The 22215-nt window shown below is 35.7% G+C and overlaps 1 protein-coding gene across 1 annotated transcript; it reads right to left on the bottom strand.

The window, feature by feature from the left end:
* Positions 1-1526: 1526 nt before the first annotated feature.
* LOC114245135 (glutamine synthetase 2, cytoplasmic) lies at positions 1527-14811 on the bottom strand. Its single transcript, XM_028177161.2, has 8 exons — positions 14651-14811; positions 6333-6390; positions 5169-5366; positions 4156-4317; positions 3806-4019; positions 3259-3516; positions 3047-3186; positions 1527-2492 (listed from the first exon to the last, which is right to left on the bottom strand). The coding sequence occupies exons 2-8, from the start codon at positions 6361-6363 to the stop codon at positions 2344-2346; spliced, it is 1152 nt and encodes a 383-aa protein (XP_028032962.1). The 5' UTR covers positions 6364-6390; positions 14651-14811; the 3' UTR covers positions 1527-2343.
* Between the last annotated feature and the right edge of the window lie 7404 nt (positions 14812-22215).

The raw sequence follows: 22215 nt of genomic DNA, 5'->3' as shown, positions 1-22215 counted from the left end.
TCGCTAATGGACATCGCCGTCACTAATGCGGACCAAGCCGCTTATTATTTTTCTGGGCTTGTTTCTTACCTATTTCGAATGTGAACACTTCATAGAGTTACGAAGCATAGAGAAGAGGAGTTCATTCCAAAGACAAGTTTTTCATAGCAAAAATAATCATTGGAGGTTCATCGTCGGAAACCTCAATGGTGGTGGTGAAAATCCGTTTCGCTTGCGATTTGTGGAGTCATCTCAATACTTCCTCAGACCACTTTTAATGAAACTATTACGTAGATTTCAATTAATGACAATAATCGAATATCAGCGAGACTGACCATATTGGCTTTGTGAAGAATAAGTCTTCGATCGGATAAGAAGTTCTTAATCATTTTCTTTGTAGAGGTAATCCAATATTTTCAAAGAAAGCTTAGCTTTACTGTCCAAATAAATATGATATTATACGAAATTAATACGACACCGAGCAAAAAATCACCTCTGAAAAAGAAATATTCTTTTAAAATTCGACAGCAGCAGACTTCGTGTGGTCTATTTAATCATATAATACAAGGTGTGTTAAGATATGGTACTTAAGGTTGTATGGTTAAGTGTTATATACAAGGTGAAGGTATAACAGTATTCAAAATTATAACACCATAAAAACTCATTTCAATTCCACACATTTTGAGACCTAGCCCTGACATTTGGTCACTTTATAATAATACAGGCTTCGCGATATTCTCTTGATCAGAACGACAGATAAGTTACAGGAGCGGAATGAAAAATGTTGATTTGATATGAAATTATAATAAATTAATATAATGAAACGAGATAAAACGAAATTAAATATTATTCGAGTTAAAATTTGATGGGAATTTACCGACACTTATCAGGTATTTTTGGACGTACCCAAGAAGCCCTGTTCAGCAACATTATTTGTATTTCATTTTTCATTAAAATTACAGTTACAGATACTGTATCCTTTAATAAGCTCGGTTAGGCCTGAAGAAACACCTAATTGGCAAAATAAAGTAATCAAAATACCTAACTTCGGTCCTTGTATTCCTACCAAAAGTCCTATGTGGAAAGAACGTGAATATGAAAATTCGTTGACTAGCGTAGTACTGTTATTTGTATGAATTTATCTGTATCGTCGAGAGAAAAATATTTGGCAATAAATGTTCCATTTTAAGTACCTGGGACCATAATTGAGGACCGTTATCACGCAGTCTCAAGAAAGCAAGTAGGTAGGTACAAACCAGTAGTACTGTTTCACCAGATGTTCCATGTTTGGTAGAGACCATACTGGCTGGTCAAAGTAGTCTAGCCGGTTTTTTCTGGAGCAATTTGAGTTGCATTTCTCAACAAATCACGTGTTTTAAATAGTATAGGGAGTGTGAAAACAACAAGAAATTCCGTTGTACTTTTTTTTTCTATTAGATGAACAGAAGGCCATCGTGTGATCAGGTCCAAGTATGTATGGGATGAAGGCTACCTTAGTATTCACACTAGAGAGTGTAATTATTTCGGAGTTAAATAAAACCACCACGAACAGTACAACAAAATTATACTTTATTTCTTTTAACGTCTTATATTTTATATAGTAACATATAAATAGTTTTATTAATAGCAACTTTATAGCATATAAAGATACAAATAACCAAAAAAATAACCAAAATACGCGAATATACTTTGTGCGCTAATATATTTCAAATAGTTGTAATTATTCATTATTTAGATATTTATTCATAAGTGCTCATGTTTCAAAAAGGCTCCGAGTTTTCTGTTGCTTTCACAAACAGATATCTTATAAATAATTTAATAACATCATGTTAGTTCTCATATTATTATGTTCAACAATGTGTTTATACTATCTTTGTTAGTTCTAATGTTTAGATTATATACTAGTCTATTATTAGGTCCTAAAATACTAATGAATTAGTAAGTTGTTCCAATGTCACCTTTTCTGATCGTCCCGATCGTCCAGTAAACAATAGTAAATAGTATTAATTTTATTTGTATTAAATGAATTTATTACAAATAATGATATGTGATTACTTATTCGATTAAATTATTTAACATGAAAGTAACAATTTAAATATCACATAATATTCGTAGAAATATTTATTACGATTATAGTTTTAATATCTTTAAATGGTCCATTATTAAGCGCATTATACATCACGTGTCTGTCTAAATACCTATTATTGTGCAGTGCTTATGAAGGCTTCGTTTATTATATTCCATTTTGTACCGTTCCATTTATTCCTCTTTTTAGAGGAATCAATTTACCCTACGCGTATGGTGAGTTGCAGTTTTTAGGTGACACGTGGCGCAACAGTGAGTTATACATCATTTTATTCAGTGTTATTCATTAAGAATACAAGTACGCATGAGCGCATCGATCACAGAGTACGGGTCACAGTTTGAAGCCGGTCGACGATCTTCCAAATAACCCTTCTTATCTTCAGCGACAGAGCGAGGTATTCTGATACTGCTACCGCGATTAGCAACGCCTGTATTTAAAAAAAGAATTCTTGGATAAACAAATAGACTACCAATGAGCCATTTGGCGAAATACGCTCGGGGTATCAGTCTTCTGTTCTTTAAATTCGTGAAGCATGACTGTTTCGCATTAGAACTATAAAAAATGGCGGTAACGACCGGTGCAGTAAATCCCTTAATCATTTTTTGGGACACCCACGGAAAGAAAGAAGGTGAGTTACTTAAGACCGATGAACACCACGCGCCAAAAAAAATACATATTTTTTACAACAGGACTGCTTTTCTGGAATACGAACTAGCAAAAAAAATCAGAATAGAATATTATAGCATAGTATTTTATACAAAGTTTCGAAAAGCGAAATTGACAACAGATTCATTGTACTTTATGTCGTGTGAATAATTGATGCTATTAATTGTCGGAAGTTCTTTGCACGACACAATAACATATGTTTCCACTCGTATTCGAGTATTTTCCTCTAATAAATAAATCCTTAATAAATTTACGATCTGTATCGAACCAACATCTTATAACAATAAAAAGAGCGGTCTGAAACAAGCTGCATACCTGCACTGAAGTCATTAATACTGGCAGTTTCGTGAAGGCCAGTCAGCCTTCTCTCATTATCTTTTCCACCGCGAGGATCATAAACCTTAATGTGCTTCATATGCACTTTGGAGAGTTTATCAATCGCTTTTTCGATTTCACTGTAAATGTAATAATGAAATATTAGCTGGTGTTTGAATAACCTAAGAACAAGCATAATTGAGGATACTTACATGATACCGTTATCATTTCTCATCTTCTTTGTAGAGAAGTTGGTGTGAGCGCCAGATCCATTCCAATCTTGAACGGGCTTAGGATCAAACGTAACAATAACACCGTATTCTTCAGCTAGTCTGTGCAAAATGTAACGAGCGACCCAAAGGTCATCACCAGCGTGCACTCCAATTGAGGGACCGACTTGGAACTCCCACTGCGAAGGCATCACTTCAGCGTTTGTACCGGCAATCGGTACGCCAGCATAAAGACAGCATCTGTAATTCGTTTTGTTTTTAAAGTTTTGTTATTTTACATATAACATTTTACTTATAATCACATCACAATAACGTAAGACGCAGAAACAATGTAATATTTAGTACTTCGATCGTTTACGAAATAACAGAGGATTTCTTTTTACGTGATATTTTGTAAAATTTTGTCGATGGAGTCAATTTAACTTTGATCGATTAATATAGATATCCGATTATTTGTTTTAACATTTATAAAGAGTTTCTGAAAATTCAAACATTTCTAACATAAGTTTAAATATGCTTTAGAACTGACCGATAGTGGGCTTCGACAAGGTCTCTGGCAAAGACTTTGTTGGCACCGACACCGCAGTAGTATGGCCCTTGCGGTGGGGGGAAACCACCCGGGGGCCACCCGAAGGGGCGCAGATCTGAATCCAGTAAAATATATTCCTGTTCTATCCCAAACCAGGGCTCATCATCCTTGCATTTGTCGTAAGCTTCTTGACAACTGATGCGATTGTTGCTCTCTGTGTGTTATTAGAAATTAAGTACTTTTACATATCGTTTAACGGTAAATCATATTAATCGTTGTCACGAGATAAAGGTTGTTTCATAATGATGATTATCTAACAAAATGAACCTCTAAAGGGAAATATTCAGTACCTGTTGGCTCCATGTTGTATTTATACGTATCACACATAACGAGGATGTGATTTCCTCGACGGAATGGATCCTTGTAAATAGCACGAGGTACGAGGTAGGTATCAGAATTGTGCCCATCAGCTTGGTTGGTTGAGCTGCCATCGAAGTTCCATATAGGCAGATCTATAACAAACTTATGGTTAAGAAATAAATGATAACATGATGTAAAACGTATTTATAATAATTCTAGAAGAATCTAATTAGTTTCACTCGATTGAGACAATAACAAAACTACATTTGCCCTACATTTGTCTATATATCTACATTCCATAAACTACAGCTAACAACAGACTATGTTTGCGACATTCAACATTTCTAAGATTGCCGAAACCTGAAAAGTTTTCATCAAAGCTGTTCTTGCGTTCATTTTTCGATGAACAGTTAGATTCATAGCCAGACGGACCTTCTTGATCTTTCGGATAGTAATGTATTAGAAAATGAACTTCGTTCTTCAATTTCCATTCTCTATCATTCGATTTTGCTCTTGCATTATAATCTTCGAGGATTCGACTTAGTTTGTCTATTAATTGAACAAATAATCACTAAATTCATAATTTAAATATGTACGTAAAAAGCGGATCTCATTCTCAGGAGTTTTGTCTCCGAAAAACCAGATACACAATTATAGCTGTTTTTTAAATAGCATTGTTTTAGCCTGAATATTTTACTTTTGTGGTTAATCACACACAATGTAGTTAGAGGTCAAACAATTTACGTAAAATTGTTCTAATTACTTTAATTAGCTGTGAGAGGATGCATACAATATAAACGGTAGTTACAACAGCAGTTTCGTCATCAGGTGACTATGTTACAACAATAATTACTGTGACATTTATATATTTTATTCTTTAATAGTTAGATAAATAAGCAATGGCAGTTTTTGAAGATAATTATTCAAATATCAATTGTTCATTTTAATTCGAAAAAAACGCGCTTTATTAATGATGTAATAATACATTTCGATTGAATCTTACCTTTGGGAGCTTTAGGTATGAAATTCAAGGTGCGATCTTTGCACCTCAGGTGTTCGCCAGAGCCGTCGATCCAAATGTAGGTGGCGAGAATCTTGTCAGCCGGCAGTGGAAGATCATTGTATCGACTCAGTAGCGTTTTGGACAGCACTGCGTTCGGGGAGTTGGTTAAAACCGGCCCCGATAGAATCTTCGGATTATCTGTAATACGTATTCCAGTTATACTCCCAAGGGTACACGTTTATTAATAGACATCGTTGGTATATTGAAATGGATACTGACAGGGTCGATGATCGATAACTGGGTCTACCATTTCTGTTGTTTGCATATCAAATATATTGTTATTGGTTGGCGGCTTCTCGCGTCTGACTGATTAGTACACCCACAATTTTTAATTCAACTGATATATTATTACGTGCATGTTTAATCAATGTTTCAACAAAGACAAAAAGTGATTCATATTGCGGTCATCGGGGTATTATAAACAGAAGATTTCATTATTGTATAAAGCCAATCTATGCACGTAACCACGATAATTTGTTTTGAAATGATCAATGACAATTTGCTGTCAATTTTGAGCGTGTAACCTCAACATTGCTTACGATCGAAGCGATGTTTGTTATATTAAGTTCTATTGTTGTTGTTGTGTTTATGTTAGAATATGCTCTAATAATATTTTATTTACGTTCTTTTTAATTTATTGAAGTTGTTTCTGCCTTCAGAGGGGTTACGACACCGCTAATATTATTTCGGATAGTACCTACAATGTATTATGATATAATTACATACCAGGTTATAGTCAGAATTTCTGGCTACAAAGATATATTTTCTTAAAGTAATCACGTAATTCGCGTTGCGCTTCAACTTTTATGTAAAATAAATAATGAAACCAACTTGAAATCCAATATTAATTTGTGATGCGAATAAATAATATACTCGAATGTTCCTACCACGCCCATTCTCGAATTACGTCTTAGTTTTACTGACAGAAGGACAATGTGTATCTGATTAGATGAAATAAATTTCAACAAAAAAATTGTGATATTTAATAGTGAATACTGTTTATAAATTATTGCCATAAATGCCATACAGTCTATGGTATTTTCTCGTGCCGATCGGAAATAGTAATTTTAGAAATGACCCATGCACAATGTTGTAATCACTCACCTTCTATTTTGGTATGCGCTGTATCAGCCATTTTGAAACAGGTAAGGCACGATTATGTCTGTAAATAAAAATAAAAATATGAAGAATCTTACTATTTCGTATAAAAATGTATGAAAAAGAATGACTGGCAAACGTAACTGATCAAAATTAAGATGTTTCTCCTTGACATTTAATTTTATCGTACGTTTATTGCCTACTTATGGAACGGCAAACGAATGAATTTAAATTAAAAATATTTTGATTTTGTGAATGACTAAAATATTTACAAGCACATTTATAACACCTCGACAGCTGATTATCTATTAAAATGTAAAAAAATATATATTACTGGAACGATTTTTTTTTATTTAACGAGAATATTGAACAATGTATCCATTAAACAAAGATGAATCTAATTTTTCATTTACTAAGAAGCTAATAATAAAATTACGCATTAAGATCGTGGTTCCAATACGTAAGTTAATTCATTATTTCAATTATTTCATTACTTTGAGTGCGCGGGCCATTGAAAAAACATTACTAGAATTCATCTTTTGAATTTTTTTGTTGTGTGAATCTTTTCAAATTTGTATTTGTCTTCGTTTTCGGGTACGATGCTAATAGACCCGGTACACTAGTCTAGAAATAATATCAAACGATAGGAAAAAGTGACTTAGCAGTGATTACCGACGTCCTTGATGAAAGGTAACCGCTGAAGACCAGATGGACCGTAAACTCGCCCGTGAATGGTAATAAAAATATAATAATTGATATAATTTATGCACTTTGGAAATTCTTTAAGCAAATTAGTAACATAGTCTCCAGTATTACTAACTTTACGAAAAAATAGACCAATAAAAGCCTTAACACGATTACAAAAAGATATTTTCGTAATCGTCCAATATTCATTTAAATTTCAAATAATTAATGTTTATGATATTATTCCCTAATTGGACTGACTAGATGAAATTGCTTGAACTATAGTCATTTGATACTAAGAAACAGAAATTCATTTCACAACTTCTACAAAATTAGGTACCTACTCAATTTCAAACACGTCGCTTACAAAACGATTTTTGGATAAGGACATTATAACCAAATAGGATATTTAATGGGAAAGAAGAATATAGAGTTTTGTGTTATTTTCTGATAATGTTTCGTATATTGGTTACGTATAAGTCGTATTAAATGGTATAAAACAGACAATTTTTGTGTGGTTTCTAATGCCTTAAGCCGGAGTTATTTAGGAGTTTTTGAAGACTTTATGTTACGAGATTTTTGATCGATCGATTAAATTAAGAGTTAAAACAAAAGGAGGTAATCTCAATTATAAAACTTAAAAATCTGTTGTAACTAACCAAAAACATTCATAGTGTAATCCAAAGTCCAAAATTATGATTTATTTTATAATGCGTACGCTCGATAATTATTTGGGGTTGAGTATTTTGTATTGGAGATGAAGTTGAAGTAATTCGAGGTATACAAACGGTAAAAATAGGAAAACCTTTATTCACAAGTACAAAAAAATTTGGATAATTTTTTCTACGTCAAATTTAGTATCCATTTATAGAATTTTGCACAACGCATTATTATATGTGGCAAGAAGTTCAAGATTTCTCTAATGAAAAAAAACCTTGTTTACATTGATTGCGTAGAAAATCTATTAAAATATATGTACATGTATGGGAAGAACTATGTATGTTGTATGTAACAATATTAATAGTCAGTTTTGCAACAATTTTTGTAATTAAGTCAGAAAAAAGGGCGCGGCCATTTCGTGGCAATCAAATAACGTTCGCTAGTATAATGCAGGGTAAGTCGCGGCACTTACCCCCGTCGCTTGCGACGATGGGCTCGACGAGTAAATTAACCCATAGACACAGCCCACTGAGTTTCTCGCGGGATCTTCTCAGTGGGTCGCGTTTCCGATCCGATGGTAGATTCTGCGAAGCACTGCTCTTGCTAGGGCCAGTGTTAGCAAGACTCCCGGTTTGAGCCCCGTGAGCTCACCTACACATCAAGGAGAAGCTGAAATAGCCTCTCAAGGCTATCAGCATAGGCAGGAAAAAAGAAAAAAACAAGTGGCACATGAACAAGTCATTTATGTAATGGAAAAAGTTCTTTATAAAATATATGCTAGCTATCAATAATAAACCGACCTTAGATTACCGATATTCAGTTTTTTATAGTCGGTAGTTTGTATATTTACCTATACGATCGAATTCGTTAGACCTTATAAAAGTAAAGGCATCTTTATTATAAAAGATGTGGATGCTTGTAGCTTTGTTTGTTTTTATGTTGTCCTATTTATCGTGATCAATCTCTGTATCTTAATTAGTTTAAAGTTATCTAGTACTTGTGTACATACAAATCTGTAATGACATTTTTATTATTAATACACTGCACGTTAGTCTTTTGTCAAAATATAATGATTAATTAAATGATTAAACTAATGTGAAATAATCAAGATTAGAAATTAATTCACGTCTGAATCTACATAACGTATCAAACCTAAACATCTCAATAATATTTTCTAAATGATCATCAAAACATCATAAACAAGCTCAAAAGTGCAAAGTCATGAAACATGTAGGTACGTGAAAAATGAAACCAGAATTAGCTGGTTCACTCAAACGCGATTGACTAGGTGCTAATTATAATTATACGAGGCATTAAAGTATAAAATAAACATATCAGTGTAAATGTCGAGATCGAGATCTAGAGCTATGTGTGGATTCAGCACGAGCGGAATCTTCCCAGTTTACTTAAAAAAATTGTGATTTCATTTATCGAATGGTTCAATTTGAAATTAAATTAAGTAAATAATAATAAATTGTATACTGAATCCATGACGCTCGAGTTGTCAACTGCATGATTAGTTTCGTTTTTTTTTTTCAATTTTTTCATTGTAAGTTGAATACTTTAACGGGAGTACCAAAGCGCCATTGTGTACTATTGTTAAGGTTTTAACAAGGAAACATTTCGATTATTGTAATGCGGAAGCAACGACACAGATTGTATTTTAAAACGAATAAGAATAAATGTTTTTTTTAATAAATTTTATTGTTTATATTCTTTTTAACACATACTAAACGTTTTATTTTATTTTATTATCGATTGTTTATTACAGTTGTTATCTATTTGGGTTAACATTATTGAATCGTTATTATTGCCCTATAGATCATACATTGCATCAGCGCTTAACGATTGGATTGTAAATGCACTTGAATCAATGGAGGGCTTTAGATGGTCCGAACAATCGGTAACATAGTACAAGTAGGTACTTACATCCTCTTTGTGTCGCACTGCGGACGAATTAATGCACTGTTCAACGTTCACAACTGTATCATTAATAATCGTACTAATGAAACAATACGCCAGGAAATAATGAATAAGACAGGTCATCATAATTATAACAAAATTATAGACTCGAATGTGAGCTAAATGGTTTCTCCTTCTTTTTCTATTTTTAGGTTGCAACATTTTTTATGTAGGAGCAATTAACCGGCTCAAAAGACGTCTATGTGGCTTTTTAACCCAATTAGATCCCGAAAAAATGAAACACGACTATCATAATTTTTAACTAACAAATTTAACGTAGATCAAAAATGCGGCATATCGCTACGTCTTGATCTAATTTGTATTTGTTATTAAAATAGAATCACTACTAATTTAGCTACATCAAGATCGTCTTAAATCTCTTTTAAAGTGAAACAACGCAATAGTAGCAACCTTTGAGTCTTTACTATTTTTACTTTAAAAGAAAAATCGGTTTTATTATTACAATATTTCGTCGAATTTTCTTTAAAATATCATTGAGGGCAATGACTGACTCACGCATAACGACCGTGCTACGGCATCTCGGTCGATATACATACCTACCCTGCTCTTATTCAGAATGTCAATATTTTACTAATCTAATAATAAATAATGCACCACTAAACATATAATGAAGATATTCAGAGTAATTGGTTTAAAAAACTTAGAATTAACTGATATATTTAATAACGAACAAGGTCATAACATAAATTAGGAAAATTACTACAACTATATTTAAATACTGCTGTCCTCTATTTTTGTATGAAATAAAACAATTTTATGGCTTGCAGCGTTCTTTGTGTCCATTTTGTTCTGAATCATCGAGTAACGTACCTATTGCCCGTTCGTTTACGTCAAGCTTATAAAGACAAAGAAAGTAAAACAGTGATTTAAAGATTTTAAATAAAACGCATACGTAACGCAATTATGGCTAGGTTCAATCATTTATAGGTATTATAAGTGAGAGTCCGTAAACCAAAATGGAATGAATAGTCTATTTATTCACAACGACATTCCATATAACATCTGAGCCAGTTTATTCATACCCATTTACCTTAAAACATTTCGTGTTAACATTCTGACCCAATTTGCAGTATTCGAACGGAATAAAATAGTAAGTTCTCGATAGACTGAAATCTATTTTTGTTTGTAGAATTATTTTGAATGTTTTCATTTATAAAATAATTACTATTTAGAAATAGTTTTTTTAACGCCGTTAACATTAATACAATTATTTTAGTAACATTAACTATGTAACAATATATAAGCCTTTGTATATTAGAGATGCTTCATATCAATTTTACGACTGATAAACAATTATATATAATATAGGTCAAACACTAACTTGCAATATGTGTAAACTAAAATATATGATAATAATATATGTCAGAGTATAAAATCGTGTGCGTAAAATGTTAATATCTAATCTGTCTGTATGTTTTTTCTGTACGCGGGGGGAATAAACCCGTTGCGCAGTTGCGCTATTAAAAATATCATACTAAAATTATTGTGAAATACAAGCAAGTATTTATTTTTCAAATTAACAAAACGATCTTCAATGCAACATAGATTGTGTGAACTTACGTATTCTCACTTACCATTGCTTATAACAAACAGTACTTAATCATTAAACCGTACTTAATCTGTAACCTAATCGAACTATTAAAACATCTAATCACCATCGTACAGCTTGAATGTCTTTTCTCTAGAGGATAAAATGTTGCAATTTTTGCTTTTGGCCATTAAAGCGTTTTTCCAAATTCGTCGTTGTATCATTGTAATGTGTTTCATGGAGCGATTTAGTACAATAATAGCGTCAGTTTACGCAAGACGTTCTATAATTTAGGTCAAGAATAATCTAAAAAATTGTACGCACTGTAATGTTCCATAGTCTGATTGTAAAACACCTATATCACTTAATTTATCTTGACATCTATTTGATTACTTAGTTGATAGTAATTATTGAGGCAATATAATTAATATCGCAATTACTTTAGTGTGTCAGAATCTAATTGCCAATAAGAGTTACGTAAGTTCATAGACCAATTAAATTTAGAATACCTCTGTTTCTAAAAAGGTCTACTAATATTCTAATTTAATCGTGTAAGATCAATAGTTATTAAAAAAATATAAAAGTTAATATCTCATGTACGCTGGAAGAAGGCAATCAAAGTGGATTAAAACCCGATAGACTATACAGATGAGTATATATATATATATATATATATATATATACCTAGGTAAATTGGGGTCTTTCAATGCAAACAGCAACGAAAAGAAAATAGAAAGGCGAATACTTCAATTACGCATGAAAACTAAATTAACTAATACCCTTCATTTTAGTTTGAAACAAAAGTGGAACTCGGCAGGACACTTATCCAGATATAAGCATGAGAGATGGACTTACCGAACTACTAAATGGCTGGGCCCAAAGGGTAAACGAAATGTGGAAAGACAGAAGAAAAGATGGGTCTATGATATAATAAGGACTGCTGGAGCAAGATGGATGCATTTGGCTAAGGGCAGGGAAAAGTGGACAAGGATGGAGGATGCTTTTACCCAAGATGGGGCCACAAAACAACGAAAAAAGAAGAAATAACTAGTTTACAATCTGACATATAATTGCATTGTTAAGTGCAAATAAAGGTATAATACTTAATAATAATACGCTAGAAGGCAATGTCTTATTTACTACCCAACCTTTTCAAATGCTAAAATTTTGTTCGTTATCATGTACTAAAATGAAATATAATTAAAATAAACAACAATAAATATATTGCAAAGGAAAAGACAAGATAAATTTACGGATACTAATGAATCACGCGTTAATAACACTGAACCTCTGAGCGACCGCGTGAACGAATTTAACGTTATCTTCTCAAACACGTGCGGTTGTTTCACATTTTTATGTAAATTTTTTTTGAAGAACAAGACCGTCCTTTTGTTCTTCGATCTTTAACAGAATGAAATCAAAATGAGCGAGCATTTTAAGGAATTACTAAATGCTTTTTTTTATTGTTACTGTTTCCTTATCTTCAAACAAGACCATGAAACTGAAGCTTGTCACTGAGTTTTATTACTAGTCGTGCTAGATAATGCTGTGTAAGTGCTCTAGGTGGTACTGTTAATAAGTATAAACGGAGATTATTGTGAGGAGCTACAGTGTTGTTTACAACAATGACCTTCACTAACATGTAACGAGGCAACCTCTAAGAAGGATAACGAACGGGAACAATAATATACAGCACGTCAGTCATTGAAATGCTTACCTTTAATTTATCTAAGGTAATTCACCCAGAGCCTCGATACCCGAGAAGGTTATTTTTTGTTTGTCATGATATTTAATGATAAAGTTTAAGTAATTGTAATTTTAACTGTATCATGTACGTATCGTTTTAAAATTTTGTAAATAAGAAGTCTAAGAATCAAACTAATTCTTACTGAAGACTAAATACATATATAGCTCGTATCTTTAATTTCGTAATTGCTAAACTATGATCTGTGAATACTGATATGATATGACTAATGGCGTACTATGGAGGGAAAAACAAAATTTTAGCTCATGTCTATGAAAAATGCCTATGAAAATGAAGTGATTTATTTATCTATAGTTTGTAAGCTATTAAGGCTTTGTAGTATCCAAACGGAGGAACAGATGTTTTACACATATGTAATTATATTTTTGTTGTTGTTGGAAGTTATTGTGATCCTGATTGTACTAACGAAAACATGTATACCTGCTGACTTCTCTTCCAAATTGGTAGGAGCAATTTAAATCAATAAAACTTAGCTCGCGTCGAGTTTTTATTAATTTATTTATTTTATTTTCAAGTTTTTGTCTTAAATTTGTCAATAATCTAAATTGGATTAAGAGAATTTTCAAAATAATAATTGTGATTGTTGTGCATGATTGTAGCGAAACTCAGTATCAGACGATAGCCAAAAAGTTGGACGGACGATTCCAAGGTGGTCGATTCTGACAACCGGGAAATAAGGAAATTAAGGTCTATTTCTAGAGGAGGATATCGTACGACTGATACTGATGGCGATCGAAGACTTGGTATGTGCAAACACGTATTCTTACTAACAACCCGCGGCTGTAAATGGTTTTAATTATATTGATTTTCCCGGAAACGATGTATGCTATTTATTAGATTTTCGGTAGCGGACTAAACACATCAATGAATACGGAATTTCTAATTTTTTTTGTATTTTTAGAAAACGTTATAATGAAATGATTATGGTGATTTAAAATATTTTACATTGATAGATTTATTGTTCTGTAAATATAGTTAATTCATTTTGAAGTAAAATTAAATTTCATATCACGATTTAATACCTATTTTAAATTTTGTTTATATTATACAAAATACAAGAATCCAAGTAAAAAACGGTTTTTATTATTACGAACTTCGATCAACAATATTGTTGATCGAAGATTACGAATTCTAATCAAAAGTTTAATTACAAAATAAATAATTTTTTTTTCAACAAAACTTATTATACTAATCTTACTTTAGATTTACCATATATTAAATAGAGTCTTAGAAATTTAACCTCAAGAATAATGATATTGACAAACACTACTGACAAATTTTTTTCAGATTTGAAAAAATCCCCTCTTTACCAATTTTATAAACTAAAAAAAATCTAATAATGTCGTTGTTGCGTATAAGTTAACGCAATAACTTGTTTGTATTACATTTTTCAATCTCGTCTGGGTTCTATGAGTCGTGATGTTATGAGTTCGCTGTCGTTAAGTTCGCTAAGCTTTATTGGTGTCGGCGGCACAAATGTTGGCCAAACTTGATGCAATTCGCAATGCAGCCGGATGATGGCTGGCGAGTGGCGCGTGCACTGCGAATGCACGTGTTAACTAAGGTCGACGGGAAGTTTCCACACGCGACTCAGTGCACCACCCACCAAAAACATTACGTACTTTGCAGCCTTTCGGGTGCAAAAGCCTGATTTTCTCAAACAACCCACTTAATTTATTAATGTTATTGTTTTGTTTACGATACCTTGAAATGTTCCCTCGATGCGAGTGTTGAATATTGCGCGAAAACGTATTTACGAAAGGTTTTGTCGGAGCGTAAAATATTTCGATCGCCTCACGGGGCGCTCTAGAGATTGACTGGTGGTCGCGCGGAGTGCTGGAGTATTTATGCGCGCGCATCTCTTTGCGTTTGCGCTGTGGTGGGTGGGAGCACATACGCACACACACACGCGTTCTATGCATGTACGCTCAGTTGTATGTAACCAATTCATTCACATCAAATTTCGTCAGGAGGGAGAGATCCCTCTAATAGATCCCACCCGTTGTTTATCCAGGATGGAACTTCTAATCACTGAACTTTGATCTCGGATACCAACGGCATCCACAATTTGCTGATCAAATATTTGAGGGAACATAGATTACAAGTTAAAAACTACAAGCTTACAAATACATCTACGTAAACGTCTACACCAATTCTGTTAATTGTTCTACGTTAAAAATACCAGAACAAGAAACATAATTAACAGTCAATTAAGAATTTCTATTATACTAATTTATTTTTAATTGTTTTGATTTTTAATGTAGGTATATTAATGTACAAAAAGTATTGTCTTCGCACTATCTACCTCATGGAACCGAAATCTTTCCAGATTTATTGTGAACACTGTGGTTAATTACGTTTGTTGTTTCATTACGTTTATATTCTTGTACATTAATACTAAGGACATTACTGTATCATTTGGTTTGGCGTCTGAACTGTCATCGTCTACTGGAATATGAGTGACGTCTTTAACTTCGCGGGATTCCTTACGTCGTGAACGTTTATCGAATTCTTAAGACTGATTATCGATCTAGTGTCGACACTGTGCACTTGAAAATTGTTAAGTCACTCGTGCCAGAGACGAAATCTCTAGCTTGTCGGATCGCGAGCGGCTAGCTTCCTGCACCTACAGAAGAATCCAGCGATCTCGACCGGCTATCAGGAGACGCTTTTATGCCTTTATTTCCTCTACATCTGGTAGCATAAGAGGCTTATTCTATCTACACGCGAACTAGTACATATAATAATATGGTAAAACTATATATAATAAAGAGACTACGAATAGAATATTTCGTAAAACAATAACATGCTGTGTTGTAGTTGAATTAATGCTGTTTCTTAACGCTGTTAACGTCAACGCGGTCAAAGAGGAGATAAGGGTGTCAACAACATGATATAAATGTCAACTCGAGTAACATCAGACATTTGAAGTCGTCGTGGCTTAAAGGATAAGGCGTCCGGTGCATTCGTGTTGAACGATGCACTGACGTTCGAATCCCAGGCGGGTACCAATTTTTCTAATGAAATACGTACTCAACAAATGTTCACAATTGACTTCCACGGTGAAGGAACAACATTGTGTTATAAAAATCAAACCCGCAAAAATTATAATTTTCGTAATTACTGGTGGTAGGACCTCTTGTGAGTCCGCGAGGGTAGGTACCACCACCCTGCCTATTTCTGCCGTGAAGCAGTAATGCGTTTTGGTCTGAAGGGCGGGGCAGTCGTTGGAACTATACTGAAATCTTAGAACTTATATCTCAAGGTGGGTGGCGCATTTACATTGTAGATGTCTATGGATTCCAGTACCCACTTAACAACAGGTGGGCTGTGAGCTCGTCCACCCACCTAAGCAATAAAAATAAAAAAAATAAAAAAAACATCCCAACAACTACGCAATGAAGTTGCTCATCATTAGTTACTCTAAATTCCCCGAACACTAACTACCACATACAAGCTTGGACGCCCTATTACCGGCAGAAGATGATGCCCTTGCTGAAGATACGTTCTGATCGCTAAATAAACATTAACTTTAATCTATTTATTGTCCATTACTGAATTTTGATAAACTCTAAATAATATTCATGTACATTACGCGCCTGATTTTTTAATTTCCGTATCCTTGAGAGGCAAATAAACATACATATATCATATATGTCTATGATATCACTCACTGTAAACTTTAATAGTAAGTTGTCACGATTTTCTATCAGTCTCATTTAATATAATTGGACACTAAAAAGGCTACAAAGAAAATAATCCGTGACTGACTATAGAACCTAAATAACAAGCCACTTGACAATTGGTTCGGCTTTATGTAAAGATGATCACGCGAATTTAGCGTGCAAGCAGAAAGTTTTTACCACATCCATCTGTTATCTACCAAATCTAAGTGTAAAATGAAATCGCAAATAATTTTACACTGGCAGATGTAATAACGAAAATCTCAGATGTGACTTTGGCTTACTTGTATGTGTTTTGTTGTATTATATTCTAGTCGTTTCCAAAGTTTTTCCTCTTCAGATGTTTTCCTTAAAAACACTTAAGATATCTATAGATACAAATAACAAAAAAAAAAAATAGATTTCAAAGTAAATATATAAACAAATACATTAACTTCGAAGCATGATGCAATATTCTCATACGTTTAATATAAGAAAAGGGATATCTATAAACACTCCTCACATAATGCCCATACAGTTTAGTAATCACTTTGTAGCGTTACACGTAGTTATTTATACGGTTGTAGCGTAGCTCATTATACAATAAATTTTAACATATTATACTCTAATGCCTTTTAATAAAGAACATTATTTTTATTTCAAATTATTAGGTGAATAATTGCTGTTATATAATAGTAAATTTTTTGTTATCACGTTTTTTTAGGTTTTAAGTTACGTAGTTGGATTCTTCCAAGATGTTGTTCTATTAAGTACTGTATGACCTGTCGCACTTCCTGCGATTTTAGTAAGTTCATTGCTACTGCTTGTTTTGGAGGTTACGTCTACTCCTGTTGTATCTTCGGAGAAATATTTGAAGATTGCACATAAAAGTCGTCGTTTTGAAGTCGTCGTGGCCTAAAGGATAAGACGTCCGGTGCATTCGTATGTAGCGATGCACCGATGTTCGAATCCCGCAGGCGGGTACCAATTTTTCTAATGAAATACGTACTCAACAAATTTTCACGATTGACTTCCACGGTGAAGAAATAACATCGTGTAATAAAAACCAAACCCGCAAAATTATAATTTGCGTAATCACTGGTGGTAGGACTTTTTCGGAGTCCGCACGGGTAGGTACCACCACCCCGCCTATTTCCGCCTGAAGCAGTAATGCGTTTCGGTTCGAAGGGTGGGGTAGCCGTTGTAACTATACTGAGACCTTAGAACTTATATCTCGAGGTGGGTGGCGCATTTACGTTGTAGATGTCTATGGGCTCCAGTAACCACTTAACACCAGGTGGGCTGTGAGCTCGTCCATCAACTTAAGCAATAAAAAAAAAAAAACTGTAATATCAAGGTGAGCTTCAAGAACGAAAAACTGGCAGTCTCAAGATGATTAATAACTGACACGAGATATATAAACATAATAAAATTAATATACTCGTAATACTATTTACCTACTACTAGAATCTATATTTTATGTAGCAGTGGATTTATTTTATTTTATAGGTATCATTGGTATGAAGATTAGTTCAAGAAAGTCTAACAAGAATCAACATTTCCACAGAAATATTGTATGTTTTATTGGAATAAGAGCTGTACGCTTAACAACTATATCAATATTTCAAATTTATCACTACATTCGCAACAGAATCCAAAATAATGCTGTCGTTTAAAAATAAAACAACAATGTTTCGGATTTAAAGTAATTGTCTAAATCTCATTTCATGCATAATTCACATTGATAATACTCGTATTAATGTCAATGATCCCACCCTGCGTTGATATGTAAAACAGTATTACATTTATTGTCGTTTGTATATCCATATCACGAGTATCTCGGAATGGCAAGGATGTCGTACGAGTATAACACAGTGATCATGCTAACAATCCTCGTAAGCACGTGCAAAAATAACCAGTCGAAACCGCAAAATACCGACTGAACTCTAGACTATCTAATTATTCAATGTAGCCTCCAATAATTATGTTCGATAAGAACACGGCCGATACGCAACTAATAATATTAGGAACCTACATATAAATTTCATTTGTTTACAATTAATGTATTTTATTGTATTTTAATAATAAATGTCATAAGTTATATTGGTTTTAAATTTTAACAGTGATGGAAACTGAGTCTTGTCAGTGACCATATTGGAAGTTTAATTTCAATTAAAATAAAGTACATTTTTGGTTTTGTCTAATATAGATTTCCACCTATAGAGAATAAAGAAACATGAAGATAAAAAAATTATAAAATATTCGCAGTTGTTTTCTTGGAACACATCCAAAACTATGTCATTTCTGAAAGGATCAGTTAAGTAGGTTCATTTGAATGATAAAGTTGATTGTCCGAACAATAACAAGTAAATAAGACATATAAATTTTAATTTAAATATCTATACAAAAGTTGTAATGTGCTTCTTTGCTGGTCAGTGATTTGAAGTATGAGATTGTGCGATTTCCCTTAACCAAATGGCGATGAATTACAAGTTACGCGCGATGGTCATACCGTAAGAAGCATTTTCGTTACTTGATCGATTGCTAGGTCATCGACCTAATCGAATACGAAAACCATTTTACATGACTTATTGGCTTTTATTAAGCTCTGTACTTATTTTGGTTTGATTTGGTTTTACTAAACTAATTACTATTTACTAATCTAACCTAATTACTAACAAAAATGTATTCCTTATATTACAATAAAACATAATAGAATATTAGCAACAAAATTAAGGATTCAACATATGTATGTACCAAACTGAATAAGAGACCCAATATGCTTCGAGTCGTCTGCAGTATTATCATCAAGCGATAATTAAAACTATTTTATGGACACGTTGTCCGCGACCACGAAAATCGTAAAATATTCGAAATGTCGACAATAATTAACTAACAATAAAAACGCAAAAATAAAACGTAAGAGTACGCCTACGACTCACGAAGACCGAAGAAAAGCCTTTTTTTTTGTGAGGAGGAAATCGCTGGACTTCACTGGGGATGGAACCAACCAGCATCCAAACCTCGCATAAGACAGAGCTCATGAAAAGGCAAAGGGGGGAAAGTGAAGCGTTAAGTGCGGAGCACATCTCTGCCATCACCCTCCCCCTCGGGACGCCGGACTGGCGGTCGTCGGCGCCACGACCACCAGCCCTCTCGGTCGGCAGCCCGCCTAGATGGCGCCGGTTAGAATGGTCTATCCTACGGAATACCCCGCTGGGTCAGAACCAGCGTGGGTTGAGGATAGCTGGCCTTCCATCACCCGGATGCTCATGCATAAAACGCGTGCAGAGCAGCTTGCATGTCGTCTTCTTAGGCCCCTCTCGCCGGTCCCCAGGCCGACATGTGAGGGAGACCCGAAACACTTAGAGGGCCAGGGCTTGGGCGAGATCCGTGGCCCCCACTCGACGGCGGCGGGCCTGTGCGTCTCTCACGCCCCCGCCGCCTCCTTCTGCAAGATGGTGCACTCGCAGAAGCGCCTTCCACGACTCGTCGTCACCGAGCATGGATGCCACAACACTCGGCAACGACAAGTCGTTTCCTATTTTTGCGACGAGGACACGGCGCCACCGCTCCCATGTGGGGCAGGCGACGAGCGTATGCTCTGCCGTGTCCAAGTCGCAACCACAATGGTGGCACTCTGCCGTCGGCTCGGCTCCGATCCGGTGCAGGAACTCACCGAAGCAAACTTGCCCAGTGAGCACCTGCGTGAACCGGAAAGCGAGGCGTCCTCTGTCACGATTCACCCAATTCACAAGAACTGGGCGCATCGCCCCGACGGTCCTACGACCAGCCGAAGGATCGGCCAGCCGTCTGGACCATGACTCCAGCACGGACCGCCGAGATTGGGCCCTCCGCACGAAGCTCAGCCCGCCACTGATAGTCAGCGGCGAGCGCTTCCGTCTCCAGGACCCAAGGCGGCGTCCCAGCCAGTACACACACCGCCTCGAAGGAGATGGTGCGATAGCCACGGATGACCCTGACCGCGATGGTGCGTTGCGGCCGTTGTAGCAGCTTCGCTACCCCCACGGCCACGGACTGGCCCCACACGGGCGCCCCGTCGCACCACCCTGTATAGAGACGGCGCGTCACCTGGTCAGGCCCCCCGACGTTGGGAAGGAGCCGACTTAACGCGCCGGCCACCCCCACCAAACGAGGGACCAGGTTCTGAAAGCGAACACGGAAGGTCCAACGACTGTCTAGAATGAGGTCGAGGTACTTCAACTGCACCCCGACCCGATACGGACGCCCCCAACCACGATATGGGCATCGACAGGTGGCACTCTCCGGGGCCTGTGGAACCACATGGCTTCGGATTTACTTAGCGTCACGTCGAGGCCCAATCTCCTGATTTTGCCGACGACATGCGCCACCCCAGCGGTGGCAAGACGAGCAGACTCAGAAAAACTCCCACCCCCCTGGCCACGACCAGCGTGTTGTCTGCGTAACAGATTACGCTTAGGCCCGGGAGGAGGGCACCCCTCAGTACCTAGTCATACCCGATATTCCACAAAGGGGGCCGAGCACCGACCCCTGTGCAACACCGCGCACGACCGGAAACCTGTGCACGATCCCACCGTGTCTGGTACATGTGACCGATCTGAAGAAAAGCCTAGACACGTCCCTACGGATCCATCAGATCCAATAACCCTTGCATTAGCCGCCTTCAGCTCTAACCCCGGTAACCCTACTCCTCGAACTCGGCAAAGAGTTCGACGTGCAACCTAACCAATGCATCAGCCCGCTGAGTTTATCGCCTGATCTTCTCAGCGGGTCGCGATTCAGATCCGGTAGTAGATTCATTAGCGAAGCTGTTGCTTTGGAGTTGTTAGGTCTCCTTTTGACGCGCTCGGGCAGCTGTTAGCAAATCCGATCCATCCTGGCTGAGCCTTTGCTCACCCACCTGTCCTGGTAAAACTGGAAAGAGCTCTGGACCACCAGTAATCTCTCATTCATAATAAAAAAAGACCGAAGAAAATAATATCTTCAGTTAATTTCATGTTCAATTAACATTAAACAGCGAGTTTCTTAATCTTAAGCTATTAGGCCACTCTGGGAGCGCTCGGGTAGCTTTTAGCAAACCTTCTCCTCCTGGCTAAGCCTTTGAGTCTGCCAATCCGTCCTAACCAAGCCGCAAGGTTTCCGAACTGCCTCGATTCTTCCATTTAAAAAAGAACAATATTCTTTTATTTCAAAAACACAAATTAGTTACCTACACTTTCACATCATAACAACAAACTTTATTTTTTAAAAATTTGTGTTTATTTGTAAAAGCTAGATAAGATAGGGAAGACATGCTGGCTTGTTATTGCAGGGTCAGTGGTCTTCCATGCAATTTCTTGAGTTAGTAATTAATTTGTAGACCAGCTTTCAACTAAACAGATGTTTCGCAGTTATCGGGTCGACGAGGACGTAGCATAAAGCTACTGTTCGTCTTTATACATCTAATCACCAAAATAAGAAGAATAACGGAAGGACGAAGAATTTCGGAAGAAATAACGAAATCTTTGAATAACGGAACAAAAAGAGCTACGAAGGAACTCTGCGCAACGCGCGGGTGTGCTGCACACCAGTCTGCACTAACATCTAATGCATATACAAACTGCA

Source organism: Bombyx mandarina, chromosome 01, assembly GCF_030267445.1.
Source record: "Bombyx mandarina strain Sakado chromosome 01, ASM3026744v2".
NCBI lineage: Eukaryota > Metazoa > Arthropoda > Insecta > Lepidoptera > Bombycidae > Bombyx > Bombyx mandarina.
Note: the sequence above shows the minus strand (reverse complement) of the source record. Positions and strands in the feature narration are given on the sequence as shown.

Coding starts and splice junctions, on each gene's coding strand:
- LOC114245135 (XM_028177161.2), bottom strand. CDS start 6,363: ATGGCTGATACAGCGCATACCAAAATAGAAG. Junction 3,517..3,805: donor CTTGTCGAAGCCCACTATCG/GTCAGTTCTAAA, acceptor AACGAATTACAG/ATGCTGTCTTTATGCTGGCG. Junction 2,493..3,046: donor TATTAATGACTTCAGTGCAG/GTATGCAGCTTG, acceptor TTTTAAATACAG/GCGTTGCTAATCGCGGTAGC.